Source organism: Lissotriton vulgaris, chromosome 6 (genome assembly GCF_964263255.1).
Source record: "Lissotriton vulgaris chromosome 6, aLisVul1.2, whole genome shotgun sequence".
Taxonomy (NCBI): Eukaryota; Metazoa; Chordata; class Amphibia; order Caudata; family Salamandridae; genus Lissotriton; species Lissotriton vulgaris.
Window position 1 is genome coordinate 26243004 of NC_141694.1, and position 16234 is coordinate 26259237.

General features: G+C 46.7%; 2 protein-coding genes across 2 annotated transcripts in view; both read right to left on the reverse strand.

The window, feature by feature from the left end:
- The window catches only part of LOC147706732 (zinc finger BED domain-containing protein 5-like), a 117473-nt gene that overhangs the window by 27692 nt on the left and 73547 nt on the right, over positions 1-16234 (reverse strand). The window contains exon 3 of the mRNA XM_086925879.1: positions 3543-3641. The gene's annotated coding sequence lies outside the window, so the exon portion shown is untranslated. The remainder of the gene's footprint in view (positions 1-3542; positions 3642-16234) is intronic.
- LOC147706733 (protein FAM200A-like) lies at positions 14639-15466 on the reverse strand. The gene has a single exon (XM_086925574.1). The coding sequence runs from the start codon at positions 15464-15466 to the stop codon at positions 14639-14641; it is 828 nt and encodes a 275-aa protein (XP_086781700.1).

The following is a 16234-nucleotide window of genomic DNA, read 5'->3' on the forward strand; positions in this document are numbered from 1 at the left end:
CCTTACTCAGGAACCACTACCGTCCCTTGCAGAGAGACAGCTTCAGGCTCAATTAGCTTTGATAGCTTTAGAGCAGAGGAAACTGGACTTGGCTGAGAAGAGATGTGAGAAGGAGGAGGAGGAGAAAAGGAACGGTGGCAGCAAAAGTGAAGAAGATGCTGAGATGTTCAGGGGTGGTAGATTTGAACCTAAGCTTCCCATGGGCATAGTACCCAAAGACACTGAAGAGAATGACATTGACAGGTGGCTAACAGCTTTTGAGAGGGCCCTTAAAATAAGCAGGGTCCACTCTAGGTATTGGGGTGCACTCCTGTGTGAGTTGATTCCAGTAGCTGGGAGGGATCGGCTGCTGACCCTGAAGGGAGAGGATGCAAAATCGTACCAGCAGATGAAGGCATGCTTAGTCAAGAGATTTGGTCTGACTCCAGAGCAGTACAGGGTGCAGTATAGAGGCACCCAGCAATTGAGCTCAAAGTCTTGGGTAGACTTTGTCGACGTTTCAGTGAAGGCACTGGAAGGCTGGATTGTTGGCAACAAGGTTGACACATACAAGGAATTGTACAATTTGTTTTTGAAGGAACATATTTTGACTTATTGTGCAGAAGAGAAGTAACACCAGTATCTAGTGGACTCTAAGCTGACAGACCCCAGAGAGCTGGGGGAATCAGCTGAGTGGGTTAGAACCAGGGTTTCTATTCAGCATCAGGTGGGTGACCAGAAGAAAGGAGAACATGTCCCTTCCCAAGGGAAAGCCCAGGGAAATGAAGGTCAACAAGCTAAGGAGTCCTCCAAAGACCCACAAAAACGTGCACAAGGAGGGGGAGCTGTCATATTTGGCAGAACTGACAGGAGCAGGTGGACCCTCCAGAGAGGAGTTCAGTCAGGGACAGCGTGTGTCCCACCAATGAGAGCTTGAGGCGGATTGCTTCTAAGCAAGAGGAGGGGGTTGAAAGTAAGTTTCACAAACTCTACTGGGAAGATGGACTGCTTTATACTGGGGCCATAAACCTCATGGATGGATGGGGGGGGGGGGCACCAGGAGATTGGTGGTGCCCCAGAAGTACAGAGAGTTCTTCCTGACTTTGGGTCATGATATCCCCTTGGCAGGACATGTGGGACAGAAAAACAAGGAACCGGTTGGTGGAACATTTCTATTGGCCCCTTATGTCTGAAAAGGTAAAGGAGTTTTGCCGCTCCTGTGTCACCTGTCAGGCCAGTGGCAAGGCAGGGGGTAAGACAAAGACTCCCCTAATACCACTGCCAGTGGTTGGGGTTCATTTGAAAAGGGTGGGGATGGAGAGTGTTGGTCCCCTGTACCCACCTACTGCATCAGGGAATAGGTACATCTTAGTGGTAGTTGACCACGCTACTAGATATCCTGCCCTGAAGGCATTCCTCTTAGAACCATTGATGCACCTGCTGTGGCTACAGCACTGCTTGGTGTGTTCGCCAGAGTGGGTTTTCCAAAAGAGTTTTCCACCCCCCATCACCCACAGGCAAATGGTCTAGTTGAGATTCCACAAAACTCTCTAGGTCATGATAAATGGGTTGTCAGAGAAACAGGAGATGCGATGTCCTCCTTCCATGCCTATTGTTTGCCTACAGGGGGGTGCCACAAAAAGGGGTTGATTTCAGTCCCTTTTAGTTGTTGTTTGGACTCCCTGTGAGGGGGCCACTGAGCCTGCTAAGAGTCTTTAGAGAAGCCCCTTAAAGAAGCAAAGCACAATGTGTTTGACTATGTGCTAGGCCTGAGATCTAGGATGGCGGAGTACATGTACAAGGCAAACAAGAAACTAGAGGCCAGCCAGGAGCTCATGAAGCACTGGAATGATCAAAAGACTACTATGCCCGAGTATACTCCAGGACAGTTGGTGTGGATGTTGGAGCCTGTGGCTCCCAGGGCCTTCCATGACAAGTGGAGCGGGCCAAATCCCACCTTAGAAAAGAAGGGTGAGGTTACCCATTTGGTTGACGTTGGCACCCCCATGAACCCTCACAGGGTCCTGCATGTGAATAGATTGAAACCCCACCATGACAGGGCAGACAGGACCATGTTACTGGTCACTGATAAGGTTGTGGAGGAGGAAACTGAGCCTGTGCCAGACTTGTTCTCCACTCGACTAAATGTGCAAGTTGGGTAAGTGGAGGGGATTGTACACTCTCCCAAACTGACAGACCAGCAGCACAGAGGTACCTAAACTGAATAATCAAGGGGACCCAATGAGTTATGGTTCAGTGAGGACTACAGAGGATGGAATATAGTCACAAAGACTGATGCTCACCCTATACCTAGAGCTGATAAGCTCATTGATAGGTTAGGGGCTGCTAAGCACCCGAGTACTTTTTGATTGGACTTCAGGTTACTGGTAGATTGCCCTCACTGATGGAGCAAAGGAGAGGTCAGCATCTTCCACACCAGAGGGACATTATCAGTTCATGGTAATGCCCTTCGTATCAAAGAATACACCTGCCACCTTCCAAAAGTTGGTGAACAGGGTCTTGTCTGGGTTGGAACAGTTCAGTGCAGCTTACCTGGATGATAAACCACCTAAGGGAAGTGCTTCAGGCCATGTAGCAAGCAGGCCTGACTATTAAGGCAAGCAAGTGCCAAATAGGGCAGAGTTCTAAGATGTACCTGAGCCACCTGGTAGGTGGGGGTCATGTACAGCCTCTCCAAGCTAAAATTCGAACTATTTTGGATTGGACAGCTCCTGTTGCCCAGACTCAGGTCAGGGCATTCCTTGGACTGACCGGGTACTATAGAAGGTTTCTTTAAAATTATGTGACTATTGTGGGCCCCCTAATAGAACTTGCTTCTAGAAAGAGGCCAAGAAGGCGATTTGGACCCCAGAGTGTCATGAGACTTTTGAAAAGCTGCTATGTGTTCAGCACCAGTGTTACAGGCCCCTGACTACACAAAATAATTTGTTCAAACAGATGCTTCAGAGCAAGGGATTGGGGCAGTATCGTCACAGCTAAATGAAGAGGGCCTTGATCAGTCAGTTGCCTTAATTAGCAGGAGGCTTCTTCCGAGAGCAGAGGTGGAGTGCCATTGTGAGAGGCTTTTGCTGTGATGTGGCCCCTGAAAAAGTGGAGGCCATATTTGTTTGGGACTCACTTTTGTGTTCAAACCGACCACAGACCTCTCAGATGGCTAATGCAGACCTCGTCACAAGTCAAGCCGGCAACTCCACACGGAATCCAGACTGGCTGGGAGCTTCAAGGGGCCTCGAGAGAAAAAGCTCCAAAAAAGAAAGTGTGCAGGTAGAAACTGAGACCAGGACCTGCTGGGGGCTGTAGCTGCTCAGGGCTCAGCACCAGGCCTGAAACTTTGACTTTGCCCTGGTCTATCGCAAGCAGGCATCACAATATGGTGCGTTAAGCTTCTAAGAGCTATATTTTATTAAATCTTTGAAAATTCATATCAACGGTTCCCTACATTGGATTTGCTGCATTTTAGTGCAGCGGTTGCAACCAACAATAGAAAACATGAGCAACTTTGACTTAGTTCATATAAGCTGGGTAGAAACCACTTCACGTACCTGCTCGTAGTTAAACGATGGCTGTTCTGCCTGGAGGAACTGGTTAACTGGGTTCAGCTGGTGAGATTGTTTTTTTTTTCTCTGCAGCGCGCTTCTTCCCTACAACCAGGATTTAAAAGCAATTAGTATCATTACTCTAGTTGTCTTTTACCAACCAAAGTTCAGTTTTTTTAATGCAGCATGTCATCTAAATAAACGATCTGTTCATGCTTCAATTGCCAAATATAACTTGAAATTAATTTTACATTTATTCACAGCCTCAGTAATTATTATACGTTCCTAAAGTGAAGTACAAAGAACATGATGGTTGGAATGCTTGAATTATAATTAATCTCATCCACTGGCAATCGCTTTGGCTGCATTCCAATCCATAGTTTTTTTTTTCACCACGCCACCTCAGTAATAACCCAAGTAAGCACTGGCATGCAAAGTGCTGCTGCTAGTGCAGAAGCAAACCCTGGGCATGTGCTTGCGCGAGGCCAGCAAGTGCCAACGCCAAATTTTTACAACCCAATTTTAAAGCTCTGAGAGTCAGAGCTGTCAGAGCCAAGCAGCCGCCTAATAATCACAGCTACTTCCTCTATAATGGCATGTAACGAAAAATGTGGCTTGAAACACTTGGCTTTCTGGCACTTGGTGGCCTCCCTGCACAGGCACGGCCCGCTCCCCGCCATAATCCTCTCAGAGTCAGACTCCGAGTCAACTGTTGACTGTATTTCGTTTTTAAAATAATATTTACTTTATTAATTTGGAAAGAGGGTAAAATCGGCAATAGAATCATTTTTTTCCAAGAGAAGACTAGGAAATAAAAAGGCTTGAGCACTAACTTTTTTGATCAGTTGGCAACTTCTACTTAATGACAAGCCGAGGAAGTCATGTTTTGGAGCATTTTGTGAACATTAAAGGCTCTCTGGCAGGCCAAAACAGGCCAGGTCAAGTTACTTACCAAATGTTATCCTAGAAATCGCTGAAAACTCTTTCTACACTTCAACATCTTGAAAAATGTCTAGCGTCCGAGCCTTGCCCCCAAACTAGGTCATACTCAGACAGGATCAGCCAGAAGGTCGCGGAGGTGGGGGGGGGGGGGCTATCATCTATAAAAATATCTTTGGATGTAGAAACTCGAATGTCGCTATCCCAGGCGCAGAGAGTATGATGTTTGCCATCACATTTTCATCCACCTGTACTCTCTCTGGGATATTACTCTATCGCCCTCCAGGGGCCCATGAGTAATTCTGCGACGACCTTCCCAATACAGCGATACATTACTCCAGTCGCTCTCCCAATTTCACCATTGTACTGGGGTGGGGTTTACCGGGTCAGTAACGGAATCAGAAGGCTTAAATAGTGCTTTTAGAGAGGGCTTTATTTTCAAGTAAGCTTTCTTTCTACGACTGGTCAGTCTTATTCGAGCAAACTCGTCGGGCTCCGTTCTGACGCCTCGTGGAAAAGCAGGTAGTTCCAGGGTGTTCCGGCGTTGTCCGGGTGGTGGTGGTGCCAGAGTGAATACGTCAACGTCGACCTCTAGGCGAAGTCCGGGAGAGTGCCACCAAAAGGAAAGAAAGAGACTATATTAGGGAGACGCTCAACAGAGGCTCCACACAGGGTTCGGGAGTGAGGGAAACCTGGTGATAGATTTAAGTAAACGACTGGTCGAAGTGCACGTGAAGGGAAGGGTTTCCGGGGAACGACTAGGCGGTACACAGTGGTCTAACCACTCCAACCCGCAACTTTGCCCCGTACCTTGGAAAGCCACGCTCCTCCCGCGGTAGCGTGGTGGGGCGCTTCGCAGGAACGTTGGCCTCCTGGCTTGTTGTCTTCCACTCGTCCGCTCGTGCTCTGCTCCATGCTCGATCTAAACTCCACGCCGCTCTCGTCCTCCGGGGGAAAGTACTCCGGCGTCTTCCGGGATCCTCCTTCTTTTAACGTGTCTACGTTCAAGGTGGGTGGAGTCTCGTCATCTAGGTACTCGGACTTAAAGGTACGCTGTCCAGTTTCTAGCTCGCAGTCCCAAGGAGTCACAGATTCATGGCTGGTCCAATCCTCCCCAAGAAGAGGTGCATGTTGCAGGAGGGAAAAAGGCGAGAGAGGTACAGCTGACCACCAGTCACATAAAACAGGTTCCTCACTCTTACTCGCACCCTGCTGACCCGCCACCCCGTCACAACCATCTTGGGAGATTTTAATACCTATCTAAATCTACCAGACACCCCGGCATGTCAGAACTTAATGGCAGGACTAGAGGTGCTCCACCTTAAACAAATTGTGAAATGTCCCACACATAAAGCGTGACATACGTTTGATCACTGTTTTACCAATCTGGACACACTTAACTTCGATAACTCCGAGGGTCCCCTAGTCTGACCATGCACTTTTATCCTTCTCCTTGTCCCCCCACGAACAGCTATGCCCAGCAAACTTAACAAAAAAAGTAAGCCGAATTCGGTCCAAGCTATCGGTAGAAGATTGGACCATAAAGTTGAAGGAAACAACCCTCAGGGGTAGCTCTGATCATTTAGAAGCTAATGCCCTCTTCAATAAATGGCTGGAGTCCTCATTGGACGTCACTCTCCCAAAAATTGAAATTTCCCACAGTAGTGGTGCGAACAAAAAAGCATGGTACACCCCTGAACTCAAAGCTCTCAAACAAGCAGCAGGAGAGGAAATGGAGGAAAGACTATTCCGAGTCCAGTAAAGACAGCTATAGAACTTCTCTGCGGACCTATAAGCAAGGAATCAAATCTACCCAGTCCAAATATTTTCAAGAAAAGATTGCTTTAGCCCCAAACTCCCCCCGGGAAATTTTTAAAACTCCAAATCCCTAGTCACCCCCCCCCCGCTCCCTCAGCGATCCACTTCTGGCTCCCACCCGCTGTAAGAAAATAGCAAATTTCTTCACCTCGAAGGTGGCCGATATTTATTCTTCGTTCCAGCAGACAGCCACAGGGCAACTCTGCCCTCCCCCTCTTGGGATGACCAGGCTCGAGGAGTTTACCCCACTTGACTGTCCGTTGGTACAGCTTCTTCTAGGAAACCTCAAGTCAGGGTCCCCGGTTGACGCTGCCCCTCCCACCATCCTTAACAGGGTGTCAGACATTGTGGCCCCAGTTATTCAGGAGGTGATTAACTCCTCTTTGGCAGCTGGGCTAGTACCACCATCCTGGAAGCAGGCGAGAGTAAAGGCTCTATTAAAAAAACCTAACTTAAACCCAGAGGATTGGGCAAATTACCGCCCTATCTCCTTGCTACCTACCATCAGTAAGCTTGCGGAAAAGCACGTGAACTCCCTGCTCTCTGCTTTCCTTGAAAACGATAACTCCTAACACCCCACCCAAACGGGGTTTAGATGTAAACAGGGCACAGAAACGGCCTTTATTGCAGTAGTGGAGGAAGCCAGAAAGATTGTGGACTTGGGAAGCTGTGCAGCCATTGTATTATTAGATCTTAGCGCGGCCTTTGATACTGTTAATCATTCCATCTTGATTCAAAGGCTGAGCAACATAGGAGTCTCTGGCACTGCATTAAAATGGCTGCACTCTTTCCTCACTGACAGGACCTTCACCGTCTATGAGGACGAGGCTGCCTCCCCCAGATGCCTTTACCGTGTGGTGTCCCCCAGGGTTCATCCCTACCTTATTTAACATCTACATGAGGCCGCTGGCTGAGGTGGTGCTGCCCTGGGGGGGGGTGCAACTGGTCACCTACGCTGATGACACCCAACTAGTCATCACTCTTACTGGGCAGGAGTCAACCCATAATAATCTCTCCTTATGTCTCAGCAAAGTCCTCGAGTGTATAGATTAATCTTTCCTGAAGCTCAATGGTACCAAAACTGACGTCATGTTGTTGGGGCATAACACACCTTCATCGGTGGAGGCATGGTGGCCGAGCAGCCTGGGCCAGCCTCCCCCTCCAAAGGAGCAAATCAAGAGTTAGGAGTCTGGCTGGACCCAACTCTGATCTTTATGGTACAATCTCAGAAGGTGGCAGCCACCGGCTACGCCTTGTTAAGATGCTGTTCGAGCCAGGCGGATCCTAGTACAGGCCCTTATCCTATCGCCACTAGTCTATGTGAATGCCGTCTACTTGGGGGCCCCACAGGGAACAGTCAGGGTCCTGCAGACCGTACAAAACTGTGTGGCCTGCATGTTAATGGATGTCCCTCGAAAGACCTCGGATAAACCAGCGTTACGCCAACTACATTGGCTGCCAGTACAACAGAGGCTTGTGTTCAAGACTATGACCATCGTGCATAAAGCAATGGCCGATGCTGGTCCAGCCCTAATTCAACCTAGGTTTCGGCCGTACCAGACCTCCCGAACCCTAAGGTCCAGCAATAAGAATCTACGGACGATCCCCAGGATAAAGAGAATCCGCATGGGCGGCAGACGTTTTTCCCTCCAGGCTGCAAAGATCTGGAATCATCTTCCCGACACCATCAGACTGGAAGTGAACCACCTCAGGTTCAGGAGAATGTTAAAGACCTTTCTGTTTTCCTGAACCAAGGGGGAATGACTCGGTCACTGAATGCGCGGGGATGCCTCCGGGTAGCCATGCGCTATATAAGTATGTAGTCATTCATTCATTCATTTGGTGACCCCTTTGTCAAGGAGTTAGGGAAATTTTTTAGCCACCTTCTCCGCCCTTGATGAAGCTCAAGAATCAATGAAGAAGATTTTCCCAAAAAAGGTTTTTGGAGGGGCTGGACGTGGCAGGGGTCGCTCTTCCAGCCGGCAGTACAACCAAGGCCCCAATAGAGCCCAAGCCAAGCGAAACAACGGTTGGAACGATGGACGACAGGGAAAGTTCCATCCCTCCCGTGGAGGCAGAGGCCAAGGCAAGGGCCGTGGAGGAAATCAAAACAACTCCAGAGGATTCAGCTGTAAGCTTCGATCTCCTCTCCCCGGTTTGTCTCGGGGGCAGGATTTCTCTTTTTCTAGCAAATTGGGCAGAAATTACATCAGATCCCTGGGTTTTAGAAACTGTTCAGGGCTTTCACATAGAATTTTATGGGTCTCCCCTTCAAGCCTCTTGTCCCCACCCTCTGGTCTTTTCGGATTTGGACTCAGTTCTGATAGATCAAGAGGTTCAAAACCTTCTTTCCAAGGGTGCTATAATTCCTTCTCTTCTGCATCCAAGAGGTTTCTTAAGCAATATCTTTCTCGTAGAAAAGAAAGAAAAGGGGTTCAGGCCGGTTATCAACCTCAAATCCTTCAATGAGTGGTTGATTTACCGACATTTCAAGATGGAAGGAATACATCTGCTCCGGGATCTCCTTCTCCAGTACGACAGGCATCCTTGAGGTCCAGCCGAACCATCCAATCAGTCAGTTCCCATCTTCCCGCCACATTGCAGATTCCTTCAAATCCTTTGGAAGGGCCGGACATACGAGTTCAGAACTCTTCCCTTTGGTCTGTCCTCAGCTCCTTGGTGTTTTACCAAGCTTCTCCACCCGGTGGAGGAACATCTCCGCACCAAGGGCATACATTTTGATTATTTATCTGGACAATATCCTACTAATGGATCAGTCCAAGACTCAGCTTCTTCTTCACTTGCAGATCACTGTATCCCTTCATCAGAACCTGGGAATCACTATCAATTCCCAGAAGTCGGATGTTTCCTCAACAGAGCATGCTTTTTCTGGGGTTTCACATAGACTCCAAGGAGGCCACTTCGAGTCTTCCTTCTCAGAAGATCACAAAGATCAAGAAAGAGATTGAAACTGTTCTTCGTCGAGACAGGTTTTCTCTTCGCCAACTGGCCAGGATTGTGGGTTTGTTATCGTCCTCGATACAAGCCATCTTTCCGGGGCCTCTCCGCTACAGAGCTCTTCAGCGGCTGAAAGCCTCGCAACTCCGCAAGGGTCTCACTTATTCACAATTGATCACCCTGTCCTCGGAGGCCAGGTCGGAACTTCATTGGTGGTTGACTCACATGGAGGCCTGGAATGGGAGAGCGATCTTCGGCTCCCGTCCAGATCTCGTGATAGAGTCGGATGCCAGTCGCATCGGCTGGGGAGCCCGTTGTGGTGCCCTCTCAGTGGGGGGTCATTGGACAGAGGAGGAACTTCACCTCCACACCAATTGCCTGGAACTTCTAGCGGGTTCTTTCGCAATCCGGTCGTTCACGACCAACAGGGTTTCTTGTTGTGTACTCCTCCGAATGGACAATACGACGGGTGAGATATATCAACCGTCTAGGGGGCACTCATTCCAAAATCCTGGCGGATCTCGCCATGGACTTTTGGAATTACTGCCTCCCACGTTAGATTTCTGTAACGGCGGAGTATCTTCCGGGGGACCTGAATTTTGTAGCGGATTGGAACTCCAGACACTTCCGGGACGCCAGCGATTGGAAACTGGATCCTGTAGTTTCTTCACAGATAGTCTCCCTGTGGGACCCTCCTTCGGTGGATCTGTTTGCTTCTCGATGGAACGCCCAGCTTTCTCGATTTTTCAGTTGGAAGCCAGATCCGGGGGCACTACCCTAAACCCGAAAACACTACCCCCAGCACGACGACTTCACTACTCAAACACCACTGCACTACCCTAAACCCTAAAACACTAACCCTCAGCACGACCTTCTACACTGCACAAACACAACTGCACTACCCAAAACCCTAACGCTACCCCAGCACAACCCCCTACACTACCCAAACACCACTGCCCTACCCTAAAATGCTACCCCCAGCACGACCCCCTACACTACCCAAACACCACTGCACTACCCTATACCATAAAACACTACCCCCAGCACGACCCCCTGCTCTACCCAAACTCCACGCACTACCCTAAACCCTAAAACACTAACAGCTCGCCCCCTTACACTACCCAAACACCACTGCACTACCCTAAACCCTAGAAAAGTAACTCCCACCCCATGCCCAATCCCCCTTACCTCTCTCTCCTCATGGTTCCTCTCTCCTCCTGGATCCTGCTTCACGTCATCTGAGAGGCAGTGCATGTCGTTGTGAGGAAACTGAACAGTCACTGTTTCCTTGCAACGATGTGGATCATCTAAATTTCTTTAAAACGTATGATCATTTACCATAGTAATGACCTTGCGATGTACAACACATGCGTTGTAATGGTATCGCAAAGTAAAAAGTCATTGTAACAGCTGTTTACCGATCGAAGCTGGCCCCTATTCTTTAGTGAGTCGTGTATTTGATAAATTAGGAGGAAGAAATGTGTTTTTTTTAACCAAAAAATGCATTCCCGACTTGTGTTGTGAACGTGTCCGCGTGGCCTGGTTTCACTTCCGGTCAGAGGGAGTCTGTTTGGATCTAAAGTTCTGTTGGACTGGGGGCCGGCGCGATACATCATCAGAGAACACAGCTAATGGAAAGCGCCCTCCCTCAAGTGTGGAGCAGTGCAATGAGAGATCAACAAGTGTGTGTCCCACCGCAGTATGACCGTACCGTACTTCACTATCTACAGGAGAACATTTACCGCTGCTGCGTGACCCATGTGCCGCCTCCAGGGTATAGGAGGCAGAAGCAGCATCCATAGTAGGTCCTCTTGAAGACTGTTTCAGCACTAATTCTACATTTTGGAAATAGGGCATTTTAACCTCCTTGTTCCTGCCAGATACAAAGAGAAGATCCTGTGTTATTCAGTGCCCTTGTTACCTCTTTTGTGGGTAGTAGTGCTTGTCACTTCGCTGCCCCGGGGGTGCACACGACCGGGCTCCCATACCTCATGTGCCATCTGCAGGGCCTCGGCACTCAGATCACTGGTTTTAGTTTCTGGAGCAGCAAAATAAACAGTTGCTCCCAAAGGACTATCCTGAACATTTAGGTGACAAAAATATTTGAGTGAATCTGTAAGAGAGGTGAAGCAGAATTAGACCTCACTCTAGCAATCAATGTAAAAGTAATCCAATGTCCTATATTAATAAATCAACGTATGGCATATATGTATACCATTATAAAAATGTATGTACTTAATTATCAGTTGTTATTGCGGTACTTGGAACAATAGCTATTCAAGTGTGTGTGTTAATCCACTGTTGCATAGTATAATGTCCATAAAGTGTCCATTTGCTTGTTTGAGTTGTTAGCAAGATGACACGTGGTTGCGGTGGAGCAAAAAGCAGAGGGTGTCAAAATTAAGCTACATAGTTCCAGTTTTAAAAGTCCCACAGATCATGAAAGTCAAACAGAGTCACAACCTTGAGGCGGCCAAGGCTTCCTCAATGCAATCCGGTATACTTTTGCTCGGATCTAAGCTGGGGTCTACCATTTTGCCCAAGCATACAGTCCTGTGGTTGGACTTGCTTATCCATTAAATCAGAGCTTGAGAAGCTGTGCTCTGACATCAGTGTGCTATTTTGTGGAACAGTCATGGGCGTTACAGATGCAGTTATGCCAACAACTAGGCTCCTCTGAGGGCCTCCTCCCAAGCATGAAGTTCTCTTCCTAGCCCCCCGGAGACCAGGCACCCCCTACCTCTTATGATTTATCAAACTGCCATGTGCTGCAGAAGCTGAAGACTATGGACGTGGGAGCGCCTAAGTGACAAGGACATATCCCCGCCAGCCTGGGAACCAATGAAAAGCAGCTCTTTGTATTTGTTGGGCCATTCTTACCTCGGCCCCCAAGGGGACGGCTAAACCCAGAAGCAGCGTCTTGACCCTGACCCCTCCCATGCCAGGCCATCACATTCAGGCAATGGTGGACATGGGGGTATGCAGGGATACCGCTGGGGGTCCGGGGTTCTCAGACTATGGGCCATCTACATCTCAGCCCACTTGGAGCAGCAGCAGCAGCAGTGTCCTTTTTCTTGACCCCCTCCCATGCAAGGCCCTGGCCCCGAGGCTATGGGGGGGGGATCAGGAGGTCGTGAAATAAGAGAAGCCTTCCTGGAGGGTGTGTGCATTTGCATAGGCCTCGCTGTGAAGCTTTTATTAAACTAAAAAGGAGGTGGTGTTACATCCGAAACTGCTGACTTGAAAGTGGGAAACCATCCTGTGATTCTGGGCAAGTCACTTAATCTCCAAACACCTTAAGTAACAAGCATTTGCAATGCAACAGGTATCGCATTTATGAGAGTTTGAGCTATTGACATTGCAAATAATACCTTTTATTTTTGTATAAAAGGCATTGTCGTTTACAATGCCATTAGTTTAAACGCTGATAACTGCGAGACCTATTGCATTGCAAATGCTGGTTTTATCTTCCCAGGATTCATGCTGGATTACCACAAACTTTTCTTCTTCTGAATTTCTACTGCATGTTGGTTTCAAATAACTGAAAATGAGGTGTGCATGCACTACTTGCTGCTTTTCAATCCCCAAAATAAACTCGAGCAAGCACAAACTAAATAGGTTGAATATTTTTAGGACCCTATTTTGGCATTTGAATTTTTATTTTAACAATACATAGGACTATTTCAAGATCTATTATGGGTTGTCAATGAGTAGTTTCTATGTTCAATGCCTTGAGCGCCACTGTAAAAAGATAATTCTTCTTTTGCAGAGGATATTGCTATCATATTATGCACATCTCTTCAACCAATCCTACATGAACGATCTCAGGCAGCTGTAGCTATTCATTCACAAAAGAGAAGGGGGTCTTGATACAGATATTAGTAACTAATGCCCCCTCTCTTCCATGCCTTTTTTGTAAAAGGATAACCGAGTCATTTGTAATATTCCAACTTCACAGGTACTGCTGTTGGAGTACCAATCAGGTTTCAGAGCTCATACAGGTAAACATATACGATCACATTATTCTGAGAAGTTCTTGGAAACCAAGACTACAGATCATGCAGCTACTTATAGTCTCTTGGCCTTCTTGACAGTGTATGACATTTTAAATTACAGGGAGGTATGTGGGATTGCCTTGGACTTTCCACCTAATCAGCATAAGCAGATCCATGTTCAGCATTTCTCCTTCAGAAATAATTTTGATAGCAGGATTCCACCCTTTCACTACTTTATAAACAAGCCCTCTGGCAGTTCCCTATGGTCTGACATGCCAACCATAAGCAGAGGGCACTCAGATAATGCTCGATCGTCATGGGAACCCTCATGAGGCACATAAAATCCTTCGTCGTTTTGTTGATGTAAATTCTTGGAATTCATACTACTGTGGTTTCAAATATGGTTAAGAATTAGCTCCTTTTCACCTCAAGACTCTGGCGTTGTATGTGCAGGTAGTTCTTGGAACCCACACATATAGCCACATCTGTGGAACATAATTTAGGAGAATTTCTGATAGATTTATCTTTTTAATCTGGTCAGAAATTGAAAGCATAAAGTGCCTATGATGGTCACATTAGGCCAGAACCTCAATGGAGCTCGGGGCAGATACTTCAACCAGGTTTGTCCTAGTCAAATGTTACCTTCTTATTTTAAACTCCCATCCACCACAGCAGTATGTCTAAAACCTCCATGAGCTCTGGGGGATGTAGTTTAGAGATTCACAAGGTGTCAGACAGTGGCCAAAAGTAGGTTCCAGTTCAGATCCAGTTGCCACTGGTCAGTTGCAGGAAACATTTCTTGTAAGTTGTTTTATCCTTGTATCTTGAACAGGGGGTCAGAGTCATGACCCACCTTTTGAGTCCACGTCTTTGTCCTGTGTGCATGAGAGGCTGTCCAAGACAGCAGGTTCAGTCCACTTCGGATCTTACTGCGGTCCAGAAGTGTTCGGAGGTGGATGCCTGGAGATGACACAATTATGCGTACCAAGAGCTAGTGGGTGGGAAGGACTCCTGGGGACACCTTCAAACAGTGGTTCCCAAACTTATTTGACTGGTTGCTCCCTTGACCTAATTGGCAGTTGGCGGCGCCTCCCCACCATGTTTTTACGGTGGGCAGGTGGGGATGTAAGCCCAACCTCAGGAGTACTTCCTGTTTTCCTTAAATTAATTGGGATGCAATGATGGCATTATAATCATATTTGTAACAAATAAAAATATAACAGTTGTTTAATAAAAACTCATTAAGTGAGAAACGATACACAAGATTAATAGCCAAATAAGTTTCCATGACAACTTTTTTTTAACCACACAACAGTTTATAAACTTCTGTATAATAAAATATCTTTTTAATGAACAGGAAAAACAACAGAGTCCGAATTTACCCTAAAAATCTTAGTAAGGTGGAGGTTCTTGTTTTTCCTTACATAGCTCCTGAAATCTTGGAGTTATTTTTGACATCAAAACACGCATTTCTTTTTCAAGGTTAATTTCTGCACTCGATTTTGACTTTATCACTGCAAATGCCGCGAAACCAGCATCACAAAGGTACGAAGTAGCAAACGGGATCAAAACACGCAGGGCTCTCTTGCTTATCATAGGGTATTCATCTCCAGTTTGGCACCAGAACTCAAGCAGTGACTGAGACTGGAACTTTACTTTCAACATGAAGTCACATGAATCATCAATAAGCTGTTCTGCTTCCTCATGGTTGAAATGCCGAGGTATCTCAGCATTGAAGGGGTCTCTCGCCCATTCTATTGGCTGCACTTCTTCCTCTGGAAAATATTTGTCAAGGTAAAAATGCAGTTGAGACAAATACAGAACAAAAACTGTCCTCAGTTCCTCCTTTAACGCCTTCTCATTGTCCTGCAGAAACTGGTCCAACGAAGGAAAACATTTATAGTCACCTTTGCTTACACTGCTTTTCCAAAGGATCACTTTCTTCTTAAAGCCTGAAACTTTGTCTGACAGTTGCAAGATGTTAGTATTATTGCCTTGCAAGGACCTGTTCAGTGCATTCAGTTTTTCAAATAGATCAGAAAGAAAAGCCATTTGTATTAGAAAGTCTGCATCAATAAATTTGTCAGCAAAACAATGTTCATCATCATGAAGATAGGAGTATATTTCATTCCTCAGCTCATACACTCTATGCAGGGAGTTACCAAGAGACAGCCACCAAGAACTGCTGTAGAACAAGAGGCATGAGTGGTCAGCACCCATGTCCTCACACAGTTTAGCAAAAAATTGTGCTTTTATTGGTCTTATTTTAATATAATTTACCACTTGGATGACTATTTTCAGAATACCATGCAGTTCTTCACTAAGGTTTCCTGCTACCAGTGCTTCTCTGTTTATTATACAGTGTGTCCAAACAGCATTAGGCACTTTAGATCGTATGTGAGCTTGAAGTCCTTGGTAGGATCCTGCCATTGAACGACTCCCATCTGTACAAACTCCAACACATTTCTCCCACTTGACCTGTAGTCCCACCTTTGATTTTTTTACAGAACAACAAATCCTCAACAATTTTTCGTTCGTATAGAAACCTGACATAGCAAATAAGATGGGTATCTTTGTGGTGGTCTGTTGCCTCATCCAACTGTAGTGCAAAGTCTTTGCCTCTTAGATTACAGATGAGCTGATCGTTAATATCTACAGCCATATCATTTATCCTCTGGCTGATAGTATTATTAGAAAGAGGCACTTTCAGCAGCTGTTTACCCGCATTTTCGCCAAGCATGATTGTTACCATAGCAATAGCAGCAGGCAAAATCAGCTCTTCGGCAATTGTGTGGGGTTCTTTACTCTGTGCAACTTGATGGGCCACTTGATATGAAGACAAGAGGGCATTACTATTCATTTTGGCTTGTTTTGAGAAAGTGGACTTTTGTAGTTTGGCTTTTCTTAAAAAAAATTCCCTTGGCTTTCCAACCACATTTGGGTGAAGACTTTCAAGATGCTGCTTAAGTTTACTTGGAAGCATGGATT

What these genes read in the sequence shown, in the direction of transcription:
- LOC147706733 (XM_086925574.1), bottom strand. Translation starts at nt 15,466, where the DNA reads ATGGGTGCTGACCACTCATGCCTCTTGTTCTACAGCAGTTCTTGGTGG.